The sequence below is a fragment of the Centropristis striata genome, chromosome 7 (genome assembly GCF_030273125.1).
Source record: "Centropristis striata isolate RG_2023a ecotype Rhode Island chromosome 7, C.striata_1.0, whole genome shotgun sequence".
Taxonomy (NCBI): domain Eukaryota; kingdom Metazoa; phylum Chordata; class Actinopteri; order Perciformes; family Serranidae; genus Centropristis; species Centropristis striata.
In genome coordinates this window covers 16,968,566-16,995,745 of record NC_081523.1, presented here as the reverse complement: position 1 = coordinate 16,995,745, position 27,180 = coordinate 16,968,566, and the positions used below count along the sequence as shown (strand labels likewise).

At 38.9% G+C, this 27,180-nt stretch overlaps 2 protein-coding genes across 2 annotated transcripts in view; both read right to left on the bottom strand.

Annotated features, from left to right (window-relative positions):
- grk5l (G protein-coupled receptor kinase 5 like) overlaps window positions 1-18,867 on the bottom strand; it is a 36,577-nt gene extending 17,710 nt beyond the window's left edge. The window contains exon 1 of the mRNA XM_059337216.1: window positions 18,395-18,867. Coding sequence (XP_059193199.1) covers window positions 18,395-18,446 — 52 coding nt within the window. The 5' untranslated portion in view covers window positions 18,447-18,867. The remainder of the gene's footprint in view (window positions 1-18,394) is intronic.
- Window positions 18,868-21,653: 2,786 nt separating this feature from the next.
- Window positions 21,654-25,777, bottom strand: lsm1 (LSM1, U6 small nuclear RNA associated). Its single transcript, XM_059338013.1, has 4 exons — window positions 25,542-25,777; window positions 25,318-25,386; window positions 24,999-25,114; window positions 21,654-22,216 (listed from the first exon to the last, which is right to left on the bottom strand). The coding sequence occupies exons 1-4, from the start codon at window positions 25,585-25,587 to the stop codon at window positions 22,046-22,048; spliced, it is 402 nt and encodes a 133-aa protein (XP_059193996.1). The 5' UTR covers window positions 25,588-25,777; the 3' UTR covers window positions 21,654-22,045.
- Between the last annotated feature and the right edge of the window lie 1,403 nt (window positions 25,778-27,180).

Below are 27,180 nucleotides of genomic sequence, written 5' to 3'. Positions count from 1 at the left end.
TGGGGTTCAGTATCTTGCTCAAGGATACTTCGACATGTAGGCTGCCATGGTCGGGGATCGAACAAACAACATTCCAATCAGTAGATGACGTTCCACCAACTGAGCCAAGCCGCCCCATATCAAACATGTATGGATGACAACAACTGCAGCATTTTATGAAACTTCCTCAACTTTAAGCTTCACTGCTCTGAATTTTTTTGAATGAAACATAAAAGGCCTAAATTTGCAGCGTTATTTCGACAACTTCACACAATATCCTGATGCACATGGTGCCTATAGATTCTTTAGATCTTCTAGTTTCATATGATACCAGTATCTCCAGCATATTCCTAAAAATGAGCCCGCTACGGCCCCTGAAAAAAAAGGCGAAAATACTAATGGCCTGCTGGCGAGCACAAAAAAATATTTATGATATTTTTTCTTTTTATGAAAAAATACTTTAAACTATTTTTTAAAAAGATTTTTAAACTTAAAAATGGGTCCTGGCAGAACGCTTAATATGGATACTTGGCGGCATTGAATTGATATAATATTGCCACGTAAAATATCGCAATACTATGCTGTATCGATTTTTACCCCAACTCTAGCATGTTTTTTGTGTCTTTTGTGCAGTTTTATGCAATTACAGCGAAAACCACTTTGCCGCTCATCAGAACGCAAAGTGCTAATGAAATAATAAGCCTAGAGTTATCTAGCAGTCTACTAACAGTGACTACTGGGGGTCTTTTCATAGCTAAAAATTAAAACTATGATAGTTCTATAGGTTTGTTTTTGATTTTTTTACTTTACTCCCATACTTTGCTTTGCAGTAAGTCTGCTACCAGTTTTAAATTGATATCTTCCACTTTATTTTGAGGCCTGTTAAAAATTTACAAATGCACTGAAACCACTTACAAGTTGTGGCTTAAAGCCCATCTGTACTATATGTTACTGTACTTGTAAATAACCCAATATTGTTTTACACTAAAAGCTAAATATAATTTGAACTACATGTAGCTTTATAGACAGTAGGCCTACTGTAGTCCAAGTGTATTCAAAATTATACACAGCAAAGTAGTTTAATTTGTACGGTAATTTTTAAAGTGTTTGAAACAGCAGTGATTCGTTTAAAACGGTCCATAAAATTCAGTAAATAGCAAAGCTGTCATGTAATAAAAAGCAAAATAGTTGTTAATCTGCATAGAGACTTAGCGCAAAACTCAATGACTGCAGCTTAATTTAATAATGTTACAGCAGAATAACACAATTTTCACCACACTTCTGAGCTGCAAAATCCACAAAAAAAGGCTTTCAGGCTTAACCCTCCTGCTATGTTCGTTTTTTCAGGAACAGCAATAACACGGGACTTATCCAAAAGTGTCAGAAACTAAAAAATCCTAATAAACATTTTTTATATTTCATTAATAACTCCATAACTAACCATCTCAATCAATATTCAGTGCAATGGTGTTCTTTACTTCTCAAATATCAGGTCTAATGAGAATAATTCACTTGTTTTTCATTTAAAAATATACAATGTTAAAACTTTTTTAATGTACATTGGAAAGACCTACATATAAAATACAATGGTTTTACATTACATTGATTTTTTTTAAATGAAAAAATACTTTTAAATATTTTTTTTTTTAGATTTTTAAACTTGAAAATGGTTCAATTTGACCCGCAGCATAAGATGAGGCTTATATGAACCCCTATTATAACTTCAGCTATAGGGAATGATTTTTGATAAAGGATCTTGCTTCACTACAGCTGACGGAGTGGCAGCCATATCACCATAGACAAGCACCATGCATGAATGTATTAATAACTCAAGTCAAAATATCCCTTAAGAGAATCATTAACTCGCAGCACCTGCTTCTCATCAACATTACTGTAGCCTAAACAAGCTATAAACAGGCACACTTCCTTATTTAAGCACCAGTTGTTCTCTGAAAGCAGTTAATAAGTAAAGTTATGGTCCATAGTAAAACCACTCCGCTGTGTCGCTGTGTGGGCCAATATATTAATCTCTTTTAATAAAAACATGACGTACAGTGAGTGAAGGTCATTCCCCACGGGGGCCACCAATGCTAAAAATGAACGCTACTGTAAGGCATTTGTGGATAAAAGCGTCCACCGAATGGCATAGATTTCCTGTAGAGGGTCAACGGCATGTCAAATAATTGTACCAAAAATCTGTGCTCCACCCAGGCATTCAACTTCTACACAATGCTGAGACAACCACAAATAATGTAGTTCCTCTTTTGCTTTGTGTGTCCTGTTTTTTTCCTTCCCACTGCTCTCCAAACCTATTTATTTTTATTTCTCTCTCCCCCCTTCCTCGTCTATCCTACCATCACCTTCAGTTCTTTCTCCGCTTCCTGTAATCCAGCTTCTTTTTTTCTCTTCATACTCTGTTGTGGATTTTCTGTCACCATCACCTCTACATTCTCGCTGGCAGCCAGTGACTGACCTCATCTGCCACTTCAGGCCCATCAGCCCTCTTTGTTTTAGGGTTGGATAAGGTCACAAGTTTATGGCCGTATAAACAGAACATTGCTATCCATCAGTGGTTCCCTTCCTTTTTTAACAATGAACCAAAGTGACATCTATAGCCTCTGTTGCAGGAACATATTTTTTCAGCTTTTTATAAATCAGAAAACCCATCAGATTTCTCTTGAAACCAGTTGGTGAAGATGGTGTTCGGTAAAGGGGCCTCATTTAGCCAAATGTGGGTTAATTATAAGGTTGCATAAAACGTTATTGGGCTTTTCCTTATTTTCTGTCATATATACAGGTGAATCTCAATAAATAAGAATATAATAAAAAGTTTATTTATGTCAGTGATTCAATTCAAAAAGTGGAAATTAGACATTATATAGATCCATCACACACACAGAATGAAACATTTCATGTCTTAATTTATCTAATTTCTTCTAAATATATGATTATGGCTTACATTTAATGAAGACCTAAAATTCAGTGTCTCAGAACATTTTTAATATTACAAAAGAACAATTTTAAAAAGTATGTTTGATATGTTGGCTTTTCATATTAAACGGGCCAAAGTTTAAAAAAAAATACTGTTAATGTACGCAAAGTAACTCAAACCTCAGATTTTTAACTCACTCTCAGCTCACGATGACGTCAGCTTATAATCTATATATGGTCATCTGCTCCATTCACATTAGTAGACTGTTTCAATTGCATGCACTGCTTAATGTGTGCAAGGTGTGTGTTGTCGTTTTGTATGCCAGCGTCAAAGACAAATGTCTATTATATACAAATTGAATGGACAATAAGGTAATCTGAATTTGAATCTAAATGAAGCTACATTTAAACATCAAGGAAACTGGGAATTTTCTTTGCAAATGTTGTTAAGTTTGGGATCACGTTCCTGCTGGAACATGTTTGATTGGGTAGAATTTGGTATAGAAGCTTTCATTGGTGTTTTTTTCAGAGTAAAAAGTGCCACCATACTTATTACAGTCATTCTCTAGGCAACCGTGATGGCTGGCACAGAGACACTGGGTCCCCACCAGACTGAAGTGGCGATAGCGGCCTTTATGTCTGATACAAACAACAATGCAAACTGTAATTGATTAATGAAATTGGTTCATCTCCTCAATGCACTGCCCAATGTGAGCAGCCAGCAGGTGATCTCTACGTGGCACGGTTATCTCATCAACAATTGATGGCATATAACCCTTGATCTCTCTAACAGATCAAAGCTTTGTTTCAGGTGACGCCTTGTCCTTTTGGCAAATGTCTTCTCCTCCATTTCAGAGATATACTCCTCCCTCGCCAAACGTCATCTCTTTACAGGGGGCTTAAAGAGACAGGTGCTGAAACAGAGCGTCTCAGACAGGGTGAATAGAGGTAGAGCAGCCACGGAAAGTATGGAAGTGCATTTTTTAACATTGAAGCATGTAAACACGTTGTAGTAGAAACAGAAAATATACATATGAACCTAAACTATTAGAATAATATGATATTTAAATGTTCTTCACTGTGTGTGAAAAAATAAAAAGTTAGGGCGTGGGAAAGTCTGTGAAGATGACAACATCCAAACTGCTTGGCAATCTTACCACTATGCCTGTCAGCATGTTTAATGTGTCCAGCTGTAACTAACCACTTTATTACAGGAAGGAATATGAGAAACAGCGGAGGTCTGTTGGGTGCAAAGAACTAAAAATTCTGTATGCGAAAACACCCAACCGCTCCCACAAACATGCAAATATCATGCATAAATTATTCATCTCCACATAAGAGACTCATCCATCTGGATGTAACACACAATTTCCTGTCTTCTGACATCTCTGATGTCTGCGGCCCTAAAAAAATAGAGCCCTTAATCAGTTCAAATGAGTTCAGATTCTGTGCTGCATTGTTGGTGGCCTTCAGCTGTTGTATATCTGCTCGCTGAAGGGGAAATATTCTGGCGGGATGTAACAAACTACGTCTGGGGAGGGAAGTTTACAGAAAGGGTTGTAAATATCAACATAAAAGGAAGCACTGAGATTTTAAAATCAGGGTTTGATGCAGGAAACAGCAGCACTTTGAAGTGTTTTATGTGCAGATTTGCAACTCTGGATTCATGTTTAACAAAACTGTATGAATATGCTCGTAAATGTCATCCATAAAGCCTCTTGTACTCACTCCCCCATTCTCTATTAGACAGTTCTCACTCTCTCATGGTCTGTCACTTACACATGAGTAGAAATATGCACTGCGCCGTGGGTTCGCTTCACACAGGAACTTGTCAGTCTAATTTGTTCCATGAGGGCAGTGTGGTCGCCGCCCTTTATTTATGTTTCTGCTTAGCAGCTTTGACATCATGAAGGCATGTCAAGTGAAGCAAAAATAAGGTCAGAGAGGGAACGACATCCGTCTGGCGCGACACCAGGGGGTTACCGGCATCCCAAACATCTTTCTGTGTGTGTGTGTGTGTGTGTGTGTGTGTGTGCACAGTGCTTCTACTGTGACCTCTCTCTAGTAATGTCCTCATGCTCAATTTAACCGACTCAGGCAGTTCTGCAGGCCCCGTCCATCCACACATTGAAAAACATCCCTGCTTAGCTGTTATATTCATAAAGTGTTGACACACAAAAGAAAGCAGGACGTTAACCAGTGTGTAACTAAAACCCACACACAGACACGTGAGGTTTCAAGCACCTCCACTTACACTGTCACTCCAGATGTGCAGTCAGATCGACTGTGGACAACCAGCCGAAACCACATCCTGAAGCTCACACTGTGCATCTGGCGTATAAGTAACAACAACATCTGCAACAGAATGTGAAGTGTGAGCGCTGGCAGAGAGGAGCGCTGTGAAAATGTGCTCTTCTCTACACCTACACTGTGCAAAAGGTGAGGTTTTGGTAGAGCGCATCTCCTCCCTGCACAGATCTAAAATTCAATTCTTGTTCACAAACAATTGATTTTACCTTTCTGATTATCTTATTCTAACATCACCTCCTTTGTCTGATGTGTTAAATGTCGGCTACACGGTTGAATCACACCGTGGTGGTCAGTGAGGTACGACACACTGAAGCCAACTAGCAACAGACAATGATACAAACGCCTTTGTTCTCTCAAACTCTCCCTCTTCCTTCTCTCCCACAATGTCCAATTGTTCTATAGTTGGAGTTTATTTGCATTAGAGCTGCAGGTAAGGGTGCATGTCATTGTGTATGCAAAACACGAGTCGCAAATACACAACAATCACACTATCGAGCGTAGAAGAGAAGTTTGCATTGTCTGTAAAACATCCTATTCCTGCTAATCTGCAAAGCAAATCTTTACAGCATAATGTTTTGATTTATTGCAAAAAAAATCATCATACTAGATATTCATCTCTTGTAAACCACTACAGAGATGTTTGGGAATAGATCACACATTTCAACTTTTTGTGGGTTGTGCAGCAAATTGCCTGCAAATGTTTGCATGTTACTATGTTTACAGTATGAGCAGGGATGCACTAGTAAAAAAGGGAATATTATATTTTACCAGTTTATTAAATATTCCTGTACACAGGCCTGCAAGAATAACTACTTGTGTTGGGCAATATATATTGTCCCAAAAATAATAATTGGAACAAATGTTAAAAAATAAATAAAATTAAAAATTAAAAAAGCATTTATTTGAAGACCATTTATTGCCACTGATATAATGATAATAATTTAAGTTAACCCTTACAAAGACTGATAAACTCTTGATTCTAAAGAAAATTAAAAATTAAAAAAACACAACCAAAATAAGAAATACAATTGAATCTTGGGGTTCTGTTAACACAAAAATGCCCTTACATATATATTAAACATTAAGCATGGGGGTTTAGAGAGACAATCGTTCTTTACCAGGAAATATATTGCCATTCAAGTTGCTCAATGGTTACGATGCTCATAAACACCACAGGAAATATACCATATATGGACATGATGACCTTGATCATTTTTTCTGCCTGGTACAAGCAGTCCAGCCAAAATCACGACAATAAATCCAGTCCACGTTTTTCATTGATATAAAAAACTTCAGTCCGACTTTAAGTCTTATCTGGCACTTGTAACTTGTTATTAAAAGGAAGACATTTCGGGGTGAGCAGGTTTGGTTTAGCAGTGGCAAGTGTGTGTTTGTGTGTGTGGTCTGCATGCCACAGGAAGCTGAGGGAAACACTGCCCAGACCTGAGCAGAAGGGAAGGACTATAGCAGGAAGAAGCTCTTTGTTGCCCTGTTCCACCATGATGTCATGTCGGCCCTTTTCTGTCCCGCCGCCTTATTACCATCCTGAACGAGTCCCTCTGTCTATGCATTCCTCATTATCACAAAAATAACATCTGCTAACGCTCTCCAAGCAAACATCTGTGACGTACACTTTTTTTCTGGCAACAGTGGACTATTCTTCAGGCTGCTGTGGGGGGTCACATGTTAAACCACTTAATGAGGGGTCATAAACTCAAAATCAGTCATAGACAATAAAAGAGAGATCTTATCAGCAGTATCGGTGCTGGTGCACAGCTGTGTCCTGGTGCACCAAGTGTGCTGTCTTGACAATAACACCTGAATCTAACCTGACCTTAACAATGTAGCTGTGTTTAGCATGAAAGCTACATGTGTTTGATTCAGACATAAGTTCAGCATGTGACATGTTGCTCACAGCTACATTTGTACAGAGCATGAAAAAAACTATTTCTCTGTCTTTATGTCCTTGTAAACATTACTGCTATAAATAGCAACGAGCCAAGGGCAGGAGCAATGTGTTAATACAAACTGAGGTGGTCAAACCGGTCCATGACCTCAGAGCTGGTGAGCTGTGACAGTTGTCTCTAGAGTAACTGTGTCTGCCAGTGTGTGTGTGAGTGTGAATTTATAAATGAACAACCATGTGAAACAATGTATCCTCATGAACGGTTAATATGGTATCTTACGTAATATGATGGTTCTATTTACGCAAAAAGTTTTAAACCTGATTAGTGTTGTAAAAGAGAACTTCTTGGTTAAGTTTAATCACCAAAACTACTTGGTTAAGTCTAGGAAAAGGTCCAGATTTAGGTTAAAATAACTACTTCTTTATGTGACGACTGGAAGCAGCTACATAGGTGATGTAGAACGTAACATCTCTACACATTGAAGTTCATTTTTGTGTTAACTTAAAGTCGCAAGTTCCATCCACCTCCTATCCTTCCCTCCAACAAGGATTTGTTTGGTATTTGTTGTGTTAAATGTTCATCTCATGGTTGAAACACACCGCGGTGGTCCGTGAGTTACCGACACACTGAAGCCAACCAGCACCAGACAATGATATAAACGCCTTTGTTCTATCAAAGTCTCCCTCTTCCTTCTCTCCCACAATGTTCAATTGTTCAATACTTGGAGTTTATTTGCATTAGAGCTGCAGGTAAGGGTGCATGCCATTGTGTATGCAAAACACAAGTCGTAAATACACAACAATTACGTGTTAACTTAAAGCCGCAAGATCCTTCCACTTCCTATCCTTCACACCAACATGGATTTGTTTGGTATTTATATCTACTACGTTGCTTCACTTCTTGCATCACTCCCAGCCACTAGAGGTCTCCGCCTGAATAAGCAACACCTTCCGACTCACAATTATGTATTCCTATCAAATTCAGTGCATGCTTTTTTTTTAAACACACTGGGTAGCCCAATGTGACTCACATGCATGCTACCACAGCAAAAAACGCTTGAATTAAATGGTAAATGGACTGCACTTCTATAACGCTTTTCTAGTCATGGCTATCACTTAAAGTGCTTTAACACCACACATTATCATTCACCCATTCACACACACATTCATAAACTGGTGGTCGAGGCTATGCCCTACACAGTGCCACCTGCCAAATTACATGCATCTGCATACTTTGATATGCAGACAGGGATCGAACCACCAACCTTCTGTTCAGTTGGCTACAGCGCTACGATCGGAACCACAGCCGCCTCGGATTACAACACACGAAATATGACTTATATATGACTTCACTCTCTAGTCAGGATGCCATTACTCCACTATATCTTTACATAGCAAATATTAGTTTTCTGCTATTTTCTGAATGTCATTTACAGCCCCAAAAATAACAACGTTGACTTTTGGTTTCACAGAAAAAGTTGTCTATTGTGGTCAATAGTCGTCACACTTCCTAGAGGTTGCCGTCAAACAACAAACAATATGCATCGTAATAAACTTCCTCATGGCCTACAATAAGGTGGGTTATCTACAAACTACAGTGCATCACTTTTTGATGGTATGACTCAGTGAATGAAAAAATCCCGGTGGGAAGATAATCAGTGTGAAAACTTGCATGCAAGGGCAGAAATCTCAATCTCAAAGGCAACAGAAGGCTGGGTACATTTCCTGTCTGGGACAGAGCCATGTGCCACAAGTTTCCTGTTCTATAAATACATAAAATATGGAATGTGAAGAGGGGAAAAAACATTCAATAGACTGAAATTATATAACCTTATATAACCCACCAGGCTGTCCGATCAAAGCACCACACACACAGCCCAGGGCATGCTGGGTAATACATGCTGTTTGCTCATCCATAAAGATCCAGGAGGACAGAGCATAGTCCACATGAAGCTAGCCATAATGGGACACTCCTACGCTCTGACACGATGTTAGTGTGTTTGTTCACCTCCATAAATGTTTTGATAGGGCGAACATTATGGCAATGTAATCCTAAATCTCTGTGACGGATGATTTTATTTCCTCTGGCTCCGAGTGAAACTGCAGTTACATCACAAGTGAGCAAACATCGAGGAAAGTGCTTCCAATGAAAACAAACGGTCCAACTTATCAAACTGATGGAACACATGGTGCACTTTGTGTGGACAGACATTATTGAACATGTGTGTGTGAGTGTGTGCACAAAAACCCATCTCGGAAATAGGGTTAAAGTGATTACATTGCCCTCCTCTCTCGCTGTTTTCCATTTCCTTTTTGTCCTCAAACACACACCCTCTCTTCATGAAGATGTTTGTTCCACGTCTTGCTCCTGTGTTGACATTCCATGTTCTTTTGTCCCCGTTATGGCAACATCCCTAAAAAAAAAGTACTTGTGTGTGTGTTGCGAGCTGAACTGCTGAAGAAAGAAAGCTGCTGTTTCAGCTTTTACTCTGGAGCATTTTCAGCCTTACTCTGGGGCAATTTTTGTTTGCCTTTTTCCCCTTTTGTTCCAAACTCGCAGCAGGCCTCAAGGAAGAGCCGGTGCTATCAGGCATTTATTCATTTTTACTATACAAGGTCATAAACTCTCTGACTCATAAACAACTTTAAGTGTAAATAAAGCAGTCAACCAAGTTAAGCTGATCTACTAAATGGATTTCCACTCTATTCAACGATTGACATAACTGTTGTTACATCACGGTGTTGGTTGGTCGACTTCAAAAGACACAGTAGAGACAGTGACAGATGACTGAAACTGAAAGATGGAGACTGAGGACAGAAGAAGACAAAAGGGAGGCCTCTATTGTATTGCTCCTGGTTTTAGAAAATATTATTACTGTGGTTTAAGCCAGGGTCAAAACCACAAATTCTTTTTCCATTTTCCTCCATTTCAACTGTAGCGAAGCCACCAACCCTGTTACGTATGCAATGGTGCCACTCCAGTGTGGTGGCTCGCTAGATAGAGATAGACAGAAATTCCAAAAATAATTTTGTTATATCTGTCCAGTTTTCCCAATATAGTTAGGCTCTACCAGTTCCAAAACATGCACATTTCATGCCTCTTTGTAGACTCCGCAGGCCATAGCTTCCCATAAATAACCTGCATGTGGGACTATAGTCTCAAACACACACAACTATTTCTTCCTCCTAAACACATAAACAAGGTTTATAGTTTTTATTTAAGTTGCATTTTATTGTCTTAAATTATATGGCTTATGCAATTTCAAGCCCTGTAACGGCTGACCGTGCTGTGTGTGCGTACACGAGTTTCCATGAGTCTGTTGAAAAAGTGCAGAGTCGAGCTTTTGGCTCCTCATACAACTGGAGACATTAGGGAGGAAGCTTCATAAGACACAGTATTGATTATACCACGATTAATGCACATCAAATATTCATTGGATGCTCCATTAAAAGAGATGTGGCAGCAGTGCAGAGCACAGGAAGCACATTTTCAGGCTGTATATGCATCGAGACACGACAAAATGCTGCATAAGTAATCACCTGTACGTCTGACATGGGGAAAAAAGATATCATCACTTTGGCTGCTCAGCGCATTCCTGGAGTACTTTAGTGACGAGCTGTTAAAATTCACATTTTTTCTGCATCCACTTTCCCTCAGCCCACCTTGTCTACTTCTACTTTAGATAATTATCTCCTATATTTCCCAGAATTCCACTCGACAACCCCCGGAGAACAGGCGTGAACTTGTTGCATCCAGGCTGAGTTATGTATACTGTATGTGTGGGTAGAGGCAGCAATAACAATAGAGATAGTAAGAGCCAGAGAGCTGAATTTTTCCACTCAAGAAAAAATGAGTCACACTCCTACTCAAAACACAGCGAGCCTTGTGGCGTGTATTCGATGGAGAAGCGGGTATCTCTGCTTCTTCTTCTTCTTTGGCTTATTTCTCCATGTTTAACGGCTGGTAGAAGATGGAGAGCCAAGGAAAAAGCCCTTGTGCTTCAATCCTGAAGGATTCTCACACACACAAGAATGATTTTAACTACTGATGCAGAAAAGTTTCTTTCAGTTTCAAATGTGTTGAAAATATCTCCGCATGAAATAATTATTTTGTAAAGTGAACTAAATAATCAGGAAATTGGGCCAAATATTATAAAATAGCCTAGATATGTTTGTCTCTTGCTTTAATTTGAATGCAATTTGAAAGAATATTTGCATGTTGACGGAGAATAATAATATTGATAGAGAATGAATTCATACGGAAGATAGGGTTGGGTGGTGTCTACCAAATTAGCATATGACGATGCGGAAACATCAGGATAGATATTGTCTTCCAAACTAATCAAGTCCACCATTAAGAATAAAAGTATGTCTCTCATCTTATTAATTCCCTCTGGAAATTATTGCTTTACGCAGACGGTAAAAATAAGTGCTCTCAAAAATGTAATGGCTTTTTCCTCAGCCCATGCTACACCCTTTAGTTTCATGAAATTGGGCCAGTAGTTTTTCTTTAATCCTGCAAACAGACTTTCTGGTAATTTCGAGCCGTTGGGTTACTAACTTAACAATATTACCTGTGACCAGTTACCCTGATTGCCAGTAAACACTAATGCTGCTGGCTTAGCACTCCTGAAGCTTGCATGCAGTGAATCACCTCCAAGAGAAGTGATGAATATGAGATGTGTAAGAGTGGATCACGAACAGTTTGCAGCTATTTGCACCTTACTTTCTCTGCAGGTTTTCTAATCCTATGCCTTCTTTCTTTCCCGTCAGAAGAACCCAGCGAGGAAACAACAGGCTGGTTTCCCCCCTCGTGTATTTTACTCTCCCCTCCATTAAGGCTCTCTACCCAATAAAAGTCAACAGCATTATGTCATGGCTCCGTCCTTTTAAGAGGGCTCCTGAGGGAGGAGCACTCTAGGCCAGTGTTTTTGTTTGTGCAGAAGTGGGATAGAAAGTTTGTGTGTGAGAGCCTACAGTATATTATTCATACTGACAGTCCCATTAGCTGGCAGGTGGAGGATCAGACGGGAACACAAAGATTTGGTTGCGGTTTCAAACAGGTTACTCAGCTTGTTTCAGTAGAATTCTATCCGTCCTGATGACAGCAGCTCCCCCAGCTTGCTGAGACTTGCTGTGGCATCACATGATGAAGCAACACCACCCCGAACCCCCTACCCTCCTGCAGCAGGAGCTCCAAGACACTGTGCATGTTCCGAGGCAACACAAATCGCTTGTACGGACAAATACCTCATGCCTGTTATCTCATGTTATCTTGTATCATGCATAGCTTCTTGAAGTCACTAATCAGTTAGCCCGTGATGTCTGTACTCATCAAAACACCCTCTAGAGAGTGCAATGGGTGCATACACACGCACAAAAAAGCATGATATCATTGGTTTGACAGAATCCATTCAGGACTCTTTGCAATGTGAATCTGGGGCTCTGAAGGCCCTGTTGCACTTTGGAGGATCCCAAATGATTTGATACCATCATATTATGGTACTAATTGGCTTTTCTCCCATTTGTAATTTAGCACACAAACGACTCATTGATAGCTGCATAATTCTGGACCGGTGTCAGATAACTGTACCAAATTCTGATTTTGACTCATTGTGCTCCGGGGATAAATGGGCAACAGCCTTTAAATCACGTTTTTCTACGCAAAATACATCAAAAATGGTACGGGCCTCTTCATGCTCCATACTATAATATATCAGCCTTTAAAAATAAAAGATTTTAAGATATTTAGGTTGTAAAACAGGGCCAAAGACATTCCTCTATGGGCCAAAAGCAAATAAATGTATCACTGTAGAGCATTGGTTCCCAAACTAGTGTAGTTGAAGTGACATAGGGGGTGTGCAGTGAATAAAAAAGTCAAATAGTCCAATTACATTTTCGTACAATGGACCTATAAATAGACATGCAATCTAATCCAAATAGCCCCTTTGCATTGCCAAAGGTACAAATTAAATGTCATATAAGAGGGCGTAGCTGGAGGTTGAATGTCTGAAGGTGTACTGGATTGTAAAAAGTGCTGCTTCCAAAATGATTCTTTCAACAATTCTGGCATTTATCTAAAAGTTTTGCTGAGAAAGTGATGAGTGAGTGGGGAAAAAAAGCAAACCAAATGTAGAGAACAGCTGCCGTGTTCCCATCATCATCACGTCTCATGTTGTTACATGGAAATAACCTGATCCTTCACTACTTCAGGTCATATGGAGATATCCATTAATGCACTGTATGAAGAACTCCACTGTGCTGAATTTTACACCGAATGTGTCAGAACTGATTTTTACTTGCGCAACCACAACCTCCAAAAACACAACAGCCCAAATGCAAAAGCCAGCAGGCATCGGAGTGGAATTCAGTCTAGTAGCCCAAACTAAATACCCCAGCTCTGCTACAGCAATTCAAGAAAGGCATCTGGATGCAGCAATGCAGTTTTTCCCCCTTACTCTCATTCACTTCGACAGCCGATGACGTTCGCTCGCCTGGCTTGGAATCTGCGACTGCTGCCAGCAAGAGTTGTGAATGGGGAGGCAGAGACACACACACACATAATGGGCTCAGGGTCTACTGCACTGATGTTGCTCTCGTCAGAGCAGCTGGCTTCAGGTTACATTTAAACAAAGGAATTCACCCCCACACCCCTCATCTGCTAACACACAAACATAAATCTAGAGTATACCCTGGTATTAATGTTGCTAGCCATGTCACCATGTGTCAGCTGACATTAGAAAAAGGCAGATCAGAACAGATCTCGCCAGAAAAAAAACAGCCGTGAATAATCGCAGAACTTCATTTCAATCTGCTGTGACCCCCAATTTCCTCAGCTGACATAGATCATGCAGACAGCAGAGCTTTTAACATCAGCAACAGCAGCATTTCCTGCTGCTCGGACATGGTTAACAGCTACGGTAGTCACGGTCATCTGAGTATCATCTGACCGCGCAGAAGATCGGGGTGTTTCATTTCACTGCATACTCATATCCATAAAGTATCTTCCGCAGAGACCGGAGAGCAGCTCCACAGGAAGATGAAGCTCGGATGGCAGTAGCCCACTCAGTTTGTTATGTAACGATCAATTTGATTAAATAGCTTATGGGCTGCATCTAACTGATAGTGTATAATACCATTTGGCTTTATGTAAGACAGCGGTCACTTAACGAGATGGTTCAATATGATCAGAGCTTTTATTCTTTGGAAATCCATGAGTTACATTTTCCACTCTGTGATTAACATGAAGCAGCATATTGATTGTAAATCCTCTCTGATCCATACGTTTTACCCGGGCCCAGCTTGTTTTAATCTCCCATCCAAAGGTTCTCTAATCAACAAGGAGTGTTCACAAGGTCCTGGTGGTATAACCCAGCACCAGTGCTGTCAGATCTGCCTGACACAGAGGAGCCACAGAGCGATGGAAGTTGGCACATGGCCTGTTGTGCCGCTCCTGGCCTGGGGATATCAATCACTTTTTATTCCTACGCTTCGCTGCCACTCACACTGTTTTACTGATTTGGGTGGTGCGAGGACGCTGGCATAAAACACAGCAAAGATTGCAGTGGAAACTGGGCCTTCCTGTTGTGCGTCCCTGGGAGCGTTTGGACAGAGGATGCATGGCTCTCGCTTCAGCTGTGGTTTGAGACACACTCACATAAACAAACAGCAATAAATATCCATTCACATCCTCTCACTGTTGCTGTTATGTGACCAAAAGTCAGCCTCTGTGTATAATGTCCTCTGCTCTATATCCAGGGCTAGAAGGTCACAGTCGCAAGAAAACTATGTTGAGAAATTGGTACCAAATTCTTGGCCTTTTGTTGCTATTAGTGGCAACCATATTAACATATAAAGCAAACTGCACTGCTTAGACCAGGCTTCTCAGGGAGATTGGTGTTTATATGGAGGTTAAACGCTGATAACACTGGTGTCCCAGTCCGGACAGTAAAGATTAGGAATGCACAATATTATCGGCAAGTCATCTGTATCTGCCGATACCGATACCCGCCAATATAATATGCCGCTAAATGAATAGGCTGCTGCTTCTTTGATCAAAGACTCAACTTCAACATGAGAGAGAGAGAAACCGAGATGTCCGTGGTGTGGAAGTTTCTTAAAATGTCGTAAATGGAGAACAAAACTGCTATTTGCAATGACTGCTCAGTGTTGGTGCTGCGAGCTAGAGCCTTAATTGTTCATCTCAAGAACCGCCATCACAACCGTTACGAGTTTGTGGCGGCAAAGACAGAAAAGGAGAAACAAGAGGAAACTGGCAGGGCAAAAAATGTTGGCCAAATTAGTTGTTAAATATCGGTATATTCGATATTGGCAAAACATCCAATATGGTGCATCCCTTGTTAAGATTCCTGGTGATGAGCATCGCTCTCCTGCAGAAGCCAGGTCACGCTGGTGACTGCCAGCTAACTATGGCGCTAACTAACTCTCATTACTCTGTTAGCACTGATACCATTAGCACTTCCCATTCCCATCACTTCCATTGGCAGCTGACTAAGCTTGTGGCTGGCAGTACAAGCCATCGCCATTGACTCAGCCACCTCTATGTTTGCTTATCACGTTGTGATGGAAGCCGTGTGGAAGCAATCCAAGCCCGGACCAGAGATTTTTTTCTCATTATATCCAGCGCAGAACCTTTTAAATACGGCTGTCACAGTCAGACAACGCTGCACGTGCGTGGCTTTGTTTACTTGCTCGCACACTGGCATCTGTTTCAGAGACCATGGCAAAGCAAATTAAGCTGTTTGACTATGGGGTAAAAAGTTCAACTAACCATCAATACACAAACTAATGTACAAATTGATTTTACTAACAAAGAACCAAATGCACTCTGCACCAAATGAAGCCTTTGGAGGCAAAGTATCCCAGCATCTCTGAGCTGGACAGAAAATACTGTCATAAAGCTTTTTCTCTTTCATGTCATATATTTATTATTATTTCACGCATAATACATACAACTGGATAGTATCTTACTTACTCAATCTATAAAAGGTAACTAAAGATGGCAAACATATTTTCAGTTTCGGCAACTAAAAGCTGATGTCTGGCTGCCAGCCTGGCCACCACTTTTAAAAGTTATAGCGTTAAGCCTTATACATATGAGTGAGAAGCAGGAGAGTTACCACCAGCACACTGCAGGGATCTCTTTGGCACCGGGCCCTGTAAGATAAAACCTCTAATGACTCACACAGTTAAAGGACACTCACAACAACCTGTGACACGCTTCAGTGTGCACTGCAACAAATTTAAACTCAACTGTTGATCTACTCTCACACGGCTGCATTTGTAGGGCCATTGATCAAGCTGCGGAGAAAGTCGTGCCTCAGCTATTAACTCAAAGAACCGTCTCATCCCTTAATGTGAAATTGTAAAAGGCCCTTTCTCTCCCACACAAAGTCAGGGCCGTGACTGGATGAGCACCAATGGAGCAGCTGGGACAAGCGAGATCTGTCATGGGTCATTAACTGCTCTTATTAATTCATGAAGCTTAATACACCCGGCCCATTTGTGCTCTGCCCCCATAAAACAAAACGTCCAGATTGACCCGCAGGCGAATGTGTCCGTCGTTAAGGGTTTTGACAGCATGTCAGCTTCCTGTTTCACTTTATTACTCCATTAATTCCCATGAAACTCTCTCTCTGCTCTCTCCCTAGACTAGCCCCCTTTTTTTCCCTGTGTCATCATGTGAGATAAATGGAAGGAGCTGCCAGAGGAGCACAGTCTTCTCCTGCGTCACCGCACAACTCCACAGAGGCCGCTGCCACATGAAACAAATAGTGATGGGTGGACCGAATCTTTCCACAGTATTGGTTCCTTCGAGTTTTGATCCGTTTTGCAAAATTTAGCCTTAGTTTCTTCATGACACTTCATTATACTACATGCATGTTCAACAGCTAGTGCTGCCCGACCTACAAAACTTCTCTTCAATGCATTACCAATGATGTTTAAGTTTACATTATTAGTAAAAGATCAAATATTAATTTTATATTTCCATTGGTTGAACATCCCACTTGTATGTAGGTGGGCTGTCAGCTCAACACAATGTTGCAGAAATCTGGAGAGCTGTCTCACTTGTGGACCTCGTTTGAGAAAACGATTCCTGCTCATTCATTGGTTGTTGCATTTTTGTAGATTCATCAGCACTTGGTACATTGGACAAGCTGACTTGGTACATATAGGACACTAAAAAGAGTCGTTCAAAAAGATGTATTCATTCATTTGCTCCACCACGCAGCCCTACAACCAAACTTGTGTCTGCACTTGTTAGAGTGAGTTCCAAATAATCTAAGTTACTCGGAATTTAGAGCATTGCTTGTAAAAGAGTTGCGTAATTTAGTCTGAAATGACTTAAGTGTGACACACTCAGGCCACAGGATTCCATGGAAGTATGATGCTGGTGTACAAAAGAAATTCATGGACCTTCAGAGGACGTTCATTGCCTCAGGCTGCATGATGTTTATTTTTCTTTTTTTTTCCCCAGCAATTTCATTTTGTCTACTTCTGAATATTATTTCTTAGTTTATTTTGTTCAGATAAGGGTAAATAGGAGATGTATGATGTTTACCTGCAGGCGTTCATCCTGCCCTCAGCACAACCATGGCTTCCTCAAAAAGAGGCATTACTTCCACTATATACCTTTAAATGGGACTATAGTCTCACTCTGGCCTTCTTATGCACCAGCACCGTTTCTACCCTGATACACTTCTACACCTGATCACCAGGATCTCTCTGTGCAGGCCTCACACACAGATTTCAACACCACTCACATCATCAGATCACAAGTGTGGGCCAGCCATCCTACACTAGTGTATTCTCTCTGTATAAAGAGTTATGCACTGCTTCAATGTGTGCCTCAGCATGTATAACGTTGCGAAAGAGCGCATTCATTTGCACAGACAGCGAAAGCGGATGTGGGAGGCAGATCTCCCCCCTCCCTCCCCCTTACATATGTGGGAAAACGCATATGATCTGTCAATTGGTGAGGGTAAAATGATCCGTGACATTGATTTTAAAGTTAAAATTGATCACCAGGCGAGTGAGATGTGTTCATGATATGTGTATTACTGCATACGAGCCTTTTTGTGTTGCATCTGTAGGATTTACCTTCTGTGGGCTACTGAGTCCGCAGACTACCTACCTACTGCCGTCATCAGTACGATTATTCCCACCTTTTCTGCATATTGAGCGCAAAATGTGACACAGACAGGCCCACTTACTGTTTGCACTTAGCTCATTTATGTGACAACTTACCCTCTCTCGCTTTTAGCAGTACAGTGTTGGCTACTATATTCTCCAGCTCCATCAAAAAAAAAATCCTAAATGCAGAGGTTTTCGGTTCACAAGCGTCTGCAGCGAAAACAACGTCCTTCAGCTTGTTCGCTGTGTGTTTCTTCTTCACTCCTCGTCGGTATCCGAGCAAATTTCACTCATATCAAAGTCGTAATGGATAAAACAGGATGTCATAGATTTGCTTGCAATGTAAGCTGGGCATGGTTCTTGTTGTGGGCTGGAAGTGCGGCGCTGCATTTCTACTCCAATCCCCCCAAAACCATTCCATGCGTAATTTGGCTGCAGAATCTCTCCGATGCAGAGAATATCTAAGTTGGAAGCACCGATATATGCAAACCGGGTCCTTTACAGCGGATTCTTTCCAGCGGTACACCAGGACACTACCAGCTTTACATTACAACAGCAGGGGTTGGTTGAGCGCACCAGAGAGGACATCAGCGCGCCCCCCTCCCCTGTTGGTGCGTAATCAAAATGGGCTGGGCCTCTGTGGCACAGCTGCGTCAAGCCGGAGACGAAAACAACATCAGCCGGACGTGGAGCTAATTTATCACCAATATAAAAGCATACTACGAAGATTTCTTTTTCTGGCAGAATTGTAGCCAGAAACAGAAGTTGATGTTGCAAAGAGAAAATCCTTACTTGTATGAATATTACATCCGTTCCTATCACATGTGCTATAATTGCAGAAGCAGCCTTCAGCAATAATAGTTAAAGGCCTCAGTTACCTTCTGACATTAAAAAACTGTTTTTAAAAAGCATGCAAGTAAAGCAAAATCAGTATATAACACAAAACAAACGTGCAAAACGTGCAGGTTGGAATATAGGGCGAAAAAATGTACAAGAAAGATAAATAAAGTATTTAAGTTGTTTTAACAGTATTGCAAAGGAGTTATCTGAACGTAAACAGAATAAGATTGTATTAAATGTATACATGTATAGTGAAAAGTGATATATGATATGTGATTTATATGCAGAAGTGTGGCTTAAACTCCACATTGTGTCAATTGTAATGACACAAATCAGCAAATTAATGCGGTATTGAATATAGAGTGGGCAAAAGGTAAAGACTCCCTCTGGTGGTAGAATTCCTACATGATGAACTACATAATAGCCTATAAGATGTCTTAGTATGATGGATGCATCAATAATGCCTCTTAAGATTTAACATTTTTACTAGCTTTAAGACATGCTGACATGTCAAACACAAGGGAGGACGTGTCACTTGTTAAGAGCATCTGTACACTGCTGAGGTTTACAGAAGACACCCAATACTATTTATATTAGTCTTGTCCTTGACTTAATCTAAAAATGTTTTGATAGTCAAGTCACAAGTAGATAAAGGTGATTTGAGACTGTGATGCTACAGCAGGAGGTGGACTATGAAAATATACAGCTGTATGGAGCAGCAACTTATAGTTATATATTTTTTTATTAGCTCTAATGTTCATCATATTTCTTTAGTTTGCATTTTCCGGTATTCCAGCACCTACAAATATTGAATTTATTGTCACAGAAGATGAAGGAAAACAGATTACATTTGAAAAGACAGATTTTTGTGGCATCTTTGCTTGAAAACTCACTAAATCAAATTGTATCTAATTAATATTCTAAAAGCCTTTGTCTTGATAATATGCTGTAATACCCCGCCACCATACTTAAGTACAAAATAGACAAACTACAGATTTAAAGTGACCCACTTAAAGTAATAGTATGCAAAATGTCCAATTTCAGAATCATAGCCTATACAGTTTTTAATGGATTAATGTGTGCTTGACTTTATGTTGCGGCTTGTGGCCATGTTGCCTTCAGTAGAATTCATTTTATGGAGTTGTGGACTTTTATTTTGAAAGTTGCCCGGAAATCACACAGCTGTAACTGCACATAGCTTGACGTCTTTCTGGAAACTTTTTTTTTTTTTTTGCATGCAGGCTGCTGTACAGTGTTCACAGAAAAAACTCAACATACGTTGAATCTCGGCGGAAGACTGATTCACGTGGTACCACGATAACTCGTTTAAGAGTTCATGCCACCCAGTAGGCCTGAATACCGCCAACCTGCCTGCTGTGGCAGCCAGTGTAAAGGGCCGACTGAAGCCGTCAAAGGGTGCCTGTTTTATATTAACTTACTGTGTCCGTCCAAACGATTAACAAGATGTTATTGACTGGTGAAGGCAGCTGGGATCGATTTCTCCGCACGTGCTTATTATCTTCATAAACAGGACATACTGTAGTTTGATGCACTGATAGATATGCCACCTGCCTACAATTAATCTATCTCATTAATTATAAACTTTCCTCTAAGATAAGCGTAACAGATGCACAAATCTCACGTTTGATATCATATTGCAACGTGCAACATAGTTTGCTTGTTGGCATTATGGCATGGATGGATGGATGCATTACTGAACAGGCCCTATTGAGCACAGTGGCCCCCTCAGGCCTTCACCTGCAGAATGTCACTCAAAGAGACACAGACAAAGCAGGAAGAGATGCAAAAACGACTAAAAAGAAACATAAAACGACAACAAAGATGCACAAAAAGACTAGCCTACAAAGAGACCGGTACAAAAACATGCATACAAGCTGCAAAGACACAAAATGACCAGAAAGAGACACAGAGCAACTGCAAGGGGAGTCAAAATGACCACAAAGAGACGCAAAGTGACTACAAAGAGACAAAACTACTCAAGATACAACAAATATGGGTAAAACAACCACAGGGGAAGACTATAAAAAAGACCAAGGGACTGTTCCATAAAGTCAGTTTACTAAAACAGTCAGGCTTATTTTGGTTAGCTTGCCTCATTTTCAGTTGATTCAGTACAAGTCAGCATAGTTCAAGCTCAGTTCGTTTGTTTAAGGAACTGTTCACTGAAATTAGTCAGACTAACTGAAATAAGCCTGATTTATCTGATCTAGCTTTAAGAAACAGGCCTTAAAACAACTACGAAGAGACACAAAACAACGAGAAAAGGCTAAACAACTGAAATGTTTCTCTTGTTATTATGTAGGACAGGTGGTGGGGCCTACTGCACATCCCACGGGCCCACTGTCTCATTATCCACCCAATGCATTGTGGCACCATCAGGACACTTGCTGCTATGGGCCCAAATAATTCAGCCTTTAATGCCTCAATAGAGCATTAAATATAAAAAGGCAAACAAAATGGCAAACAGGGTCATGTGGTGTGTCGACAGAAATTTCTCCAAGCACGCCTTCCATAATGAAAAACTAAACTCTTTTAATGGAGCATAGCATGTAGTTTTTGTTAATAGCAGGCCCACATATCTCCAAATAAAAAGGCTCAAGACATGACTGACAAATGAGAAAGTGCTGCTGTTAAATAAATGCTAAATTGCCAACAGACTTACATAAACATGATTCTTTCATTTCTTTCTGTAAGGATCTGCAAAACTGAGAGCAGCCATCACATCCTTTTTCCTCCAAATAATTCAAATGAATTTCATACAGTATACAACAGTATACAGGCCCAGCATGATGAAGCCTTGTACCCATAAAAAAGAAAAAACATTCTTGTGCTCTCATGAACTTAAATTCAACGTAAAACTAAACAGTCTGTTACAAACTGAGAAAGAGGATTGTGGAATCTGTGTTAGTATTCATCTAAGTTGTCAGCTTTGGGGATGGAAAGGCCTCGGTCCTTCAGGGCCTGCATTTTCACTTTCTCCGTCTCCTGTTTAGTTTGCTGCTGCAACCGCTGCTCCTCCAGGATCTCTTCGATGGAGACCTGCTGCAGGACCGTGTCGCAGGGCTTATCCACGTCCTACAGAGACAGGGACAATGTTTCATCTGTCACAGGCTCGTAACAAACTTATCACACATATGTATAACTGTGTGCTCTTACCTCCAATAAGAACTTCAGATTAAAGCCCAGTACAAGAACCTTTTTAACAATTATGCAAATATTTTCTTGCTGACTTGGACTTGTCTACAGCTGACCAAATGTGATCATCCAGTATCTCACCTAGGGTTGTCATGATACTAAAATTTTCAACTCGATACCGATACTAAGGAAAATATTCGATACCATTTTTGATACCACAAGGATAAAAACAAAGACCCCAAAATTTAACAGAAATATTTTTGTCAACAAGAAAAATGCAACATGTAAAAATTAACAGAACCACAGGTTTGTATTATAATAAAAAACAGTTGTGCAAAAAGAAACTGCAACTATGATAACAAGCTTCAGGTCTGAGGTAGTGCAAAAAATAAATATGTACAATAAACAATAACAATTAGAAAAATATTTTGAGGTTGTATGGCTTAGCTGCTTAATAAGTTGTTGGATCGATGGATCTTTTGAAAATGAGTATCATATCCGGATACAACGTTTTAGTATCGATACCTTTGACAACCCTAATCTCACCTAATAAATATGAAAAGACACCAGTATGGAGTCATAATACAACTGTCAAAGTAATGCAATAAAAAAAGAATTTGAAAATAAATGTATTAACATAAAGACGAATAAATAAAAGAATACTCAAATGTGGAATTATAAAGACAAATGCATTTTTTAAAACAATAAGCATTTTCATTTACGTTTAATTTATCACTTCTTAATTTATTTCTTTATATATTTATACATATATAAAAATATGCATTAATTATTGCATAAACTACTTTTCTGTTTTTTATAAAATTGTAATATAATATCATTTATTCATTTTAATCCCTTTATTTTTACTTATTCTCTTCACCATTTACTTTTGCTGTGAAATTAAAATGCTTATATTCTTTGATTTTTTTAATTTGTCTTTATAGTTCCATTCTTTTTCTCCTTCCCTTACAGATTTATTCTTTTTTTTATGCACTCCTATGTCTTCATACATAAGTCCTGCTCAACCACAAACCCAGACTCTGTGCAGACTTAACCCCCACCCACATTTCCCTTTTTTCCCCCAGCAATTATAATAAATTAAATATGAGTAATAAAGTGACATAGCAACTCAGTGTAATTATCAAGCTAGCGCAAACCTCTCCACCACATACGATTTTAAACATCACACACATCACAGTGCCTCATCAAAAAAAAAAATGGTATAACATGATCAAACACTGTTAAGCCCATAACTTTGGTGGATTTTTTCTTCAATGACTACATGGATTGCTATACTCTGCATACTGTACATCGTCTGCAGCTGCAGATGCTGTGCTGCTGATCTGTGACTGAATGCATGAAGCATATTTATAGAGGGAGGTGCAGAGTCAAGTTGTGCAGGCCTAGAAGGTCCTATACTGTCACTGTAATGTGCCTGCAATGTGTTTAAGGTGTCAGTGCACAAATCCACACACTTTAAAGATGCATGATGATGACATAAATTAAATATTAAAGATGTTTCAGTTAATTGAACTCTTTTTAATGTTCTTAATGGAACTGTTAGTAGAACTGTTTTAGTAGGTTTCAGATATCTTACTGTGTTTATACATTTCATTTTATAGCATTGTTCAGTAAATCAAAATGGCATTGAAAACTATATTAATACTAGTTCCTGCAGGACTGAAATAGCAATAAGTTCCTGGACAAACCCCGTTATGATGACGAAGCTGCAATCAGGGCAAAATGTTTAAGAATGTGGGCTACTGTTCAATCTTTTCACAGTTTTATTTCTGCACCAAGCTATTGAGAGAAGTATCAATAACAGTATCGATACCCATGCCTATAACTTAGTGACTAACTGCCTGGAAATATTTGCAACATAAACATTAGTTTAGGTAATTAAATACATATAATGTTTACTTTTTGTTTTCATACAAACTAGAAGGATTAAAAATACACTCATAGGATAAGCAATAAAAATATAGACTCGACAATCTCATGCTATAACAAGGCAACATGGTTATTTGAACCTCAACTTTAACTTTTAACTTTAATTTGTGCCAAATTATTATTTGCATGGTTACTCGCCATCCACTGTTGTTAAATCCCAATAAGGGCTGGGTGATATATCGCTATAAAAAATATATAGATATATTTTTAAATTAGGAATTAGACCATATCACATATATCGGTATAGTTGTTTTTTTTTCTTCCTTTATATATATATATATATATATATATAAAAAATAAATGCTGCCCTTACTAGGGTTTGTCATATTTAGTTATTTGGTAACGTTTGTTATTCTTTTCTCATATAAATATATTTATTTCAGAAAATGACTGGCCTATTTAGTTTCATAGGCTATTTTACTTTATTTTTTATTTTTTTTTTTTTTTAAATGGTACTGTTATACAGTATTAAAGTTCACTTATATAAACTGCTTCAATAAAACTACTTGTGACATGTAACAATTGGCTTTGACTTTAACTTAACATTTTCTCTCACTTTGCGATAAAAATATCCGAATATATATCATATATGGATATTCAGCCTAAATATATCAGGATATAACTTTTGGTACATATCGCCTAGCCCTAATCCCAATTAAAAAAAATTTTTGTTTTAAATATAATTTCACCTACTTGCATCATCCAAACACACACACACACACACACACACACACACACACAGTTACAATAAAATAAGGATATTCCCACTTACTATCTCTCCAAGCAGCACCACATTCTCTCCTCTCACAATGAATATTCCTCTGGGGATATCACCAAATTTTTTCCCCACGTGGATGCGCTCAACTGTCTGATGGAAAACTAAATTGGCTGTGAGGACAAGAGAAACAGGTTAGTGAATTAAAGTGCAGTATTACAAAGAATGACACTTTAAAATTAAAATAAAAACAATAAATAGTAGGAATGTATGAATATTTAAATTGAGCATCTCTTGAATTAGCTAAAATACTTTGGCTTGTGTTTTGCAGCCAATATAAGTAAACATAAGTGGGATGTAATTAAATGAGTTATACCAAACTGATCAATGCTTCTGAGGTAACCGATCAGTGTTCTTCCATCTCGGAGCAGCACCAGGTGCTTCTCTGCAACACAAGCATGTTTAATTGCAACATTAAACGGTTACAAATGGGTCCAGTTTGTGTCAGACACGATGCCACATCTTGAAACGTTTCTTTCTTTTTTTTTTTTAGAAAAACATCTCTACGTGCGAGCGAGCGGATCCTCCTCTCAGACTTACTGTCGATGTCGTCAATAAGGCTTGCCGTCCCTGGTACGTAGTTCATCTTGGGCTGTTGTTTATTTGCTTCGTGTATTTTTATGTATCGTCAAGCCATGAATGTTTCAAAATATGTTTCTTTCAAGAGGAGTACAGGAAGCGTCTTTATACACGCCAGGGATAAACTTCCTGTAGACGCTTAACCCTTTGGACGCTGTAATATGATTAATTTTCTGTTCGCGAACTTTATAGGAACAGTGCTTAAAGAAAATACCTTTAAATAAATGTAACACCAAAAACGGAGAGTTTTTAATTGTTAAAATATTAGTGAACATTGATGAAAAAACAATAATTGTGACGTGTTTCCTGTTGGCTGGTAGCGTCAATTGACGCACAGACGCTATCAAAGATCGTTTAAATAGACAGTCACAGATTCGGTGCAACGCAACACTTTTGCTTTTACAGGGTTGGGTCAGATACGTAGAAATGGATAGAGATACTGGCACAAACTACAGGTTTTCTCTGTGTTATACAACTAGGGATGTTGCTTTATATCTGTATTGATGATAACGGTTTTTATAATTTTTTAACAAATGGTTACATACTCTCTCTCAACCTCCCTACATTGATATTTTGATTAATTTGTCAAAAAGAAAGAAAGAAAGAAAGAAAGAAAGAAAGAAAGAAAAGCAGCGTAATAAACAGTGTTAAAATTAATTTGACTAATAGTATTTTCTTTTTCAACATTTCAAATATTATTGTTATTATGAAATTATTTTGGTCCCAATAATTTTGGAATAAAAATCTGATATATGGGTTTTTGTTGCTGGTATTTTGTTGTTGTTTGTACAGTTTTAAAATTGCTATATTTTAAAGACGTATAGGACAACAACAACAAAAAATCAACTAATCCTTGGTCATGTTTTCATAATGCAATTGCACATTTTTCAAATCTAATCTAGGCTGTTTGTAGTTTCTTATTTTTTGTCATCTTAGAGTCAGAATCAGACAAAATGGCCAAGTTTGCATACACAAACATGGAATTGGACTCTGGTTAACATGTTCTCAATGTAAAGTGGTGTGGTATAGTGCAAATTGTGGAGATGTAAATAATATTGACATATAAAGTGTGCATAATTTACAATTAATAATTAATCTGATTATGGAGGTCTAATCCTGACCATGTGTAAAATGTTATTGCCTAACCCTGTGCAGCTTTAACATTATCCACATTTTATTTAATTTTTCAACCAAACATGAAACATTTCGCATATCGTCACACTGTTAAAATAATCGCCTAAGTCATTTTTTGTCAAAATTGTTTTATTTTTTTGCCTAAATCATCTCCTCAAGACGCCGGCCACCTATGGTAAAATCGCCTACATCCTCAGTTGATCAGATCATGTGATTTTACCCCTTTAAGATAATGGCCCATGTCAAGTGTGTTACTTAAGCAGATTTATTATGCCTAAATCAAAATAAAATGTGACTTAGGCAATTTTGTTGAACATGCCTTTGTGACTTTATTTTTGAAGGTGTCTACATAAGAGTGACATGAGCGTGTCATAAAGATGACATGGGATGTGTCATGAACATTAATGACACTTTGAAGTAACATTAATGCTCATGATACTCGTCATGTCATGTTTCTGACAGGCTT

What these genes read in the sequence shown, in the direction of transcription:
- lsm1 (XM_059338013.1), bottom strand. Translation starts at nt 25,587, where the DNA reads ATGAACTACGTACCAGGGACGGCAAGCCTTATTGACGACATCGACA. An exon ending in CCTTATTGACGACATCGACA is followed by an intron (nt 25,387 to 25,541) that starts GTAAGTCTGAGA and finishes CTTGTGTTGCAG; the next exon opens with AGAAGCACCTGGTGCTGCTC. An exon ending in TGGTGCTGCTTGGAGAGATA is followed by an intron (nt 22,217 to 24,998) that starts GTAAGTGGGAAT and finishes CTGTCTCTGTAG; the next exon opens with GACGTGGATAAGCCCTGCGA.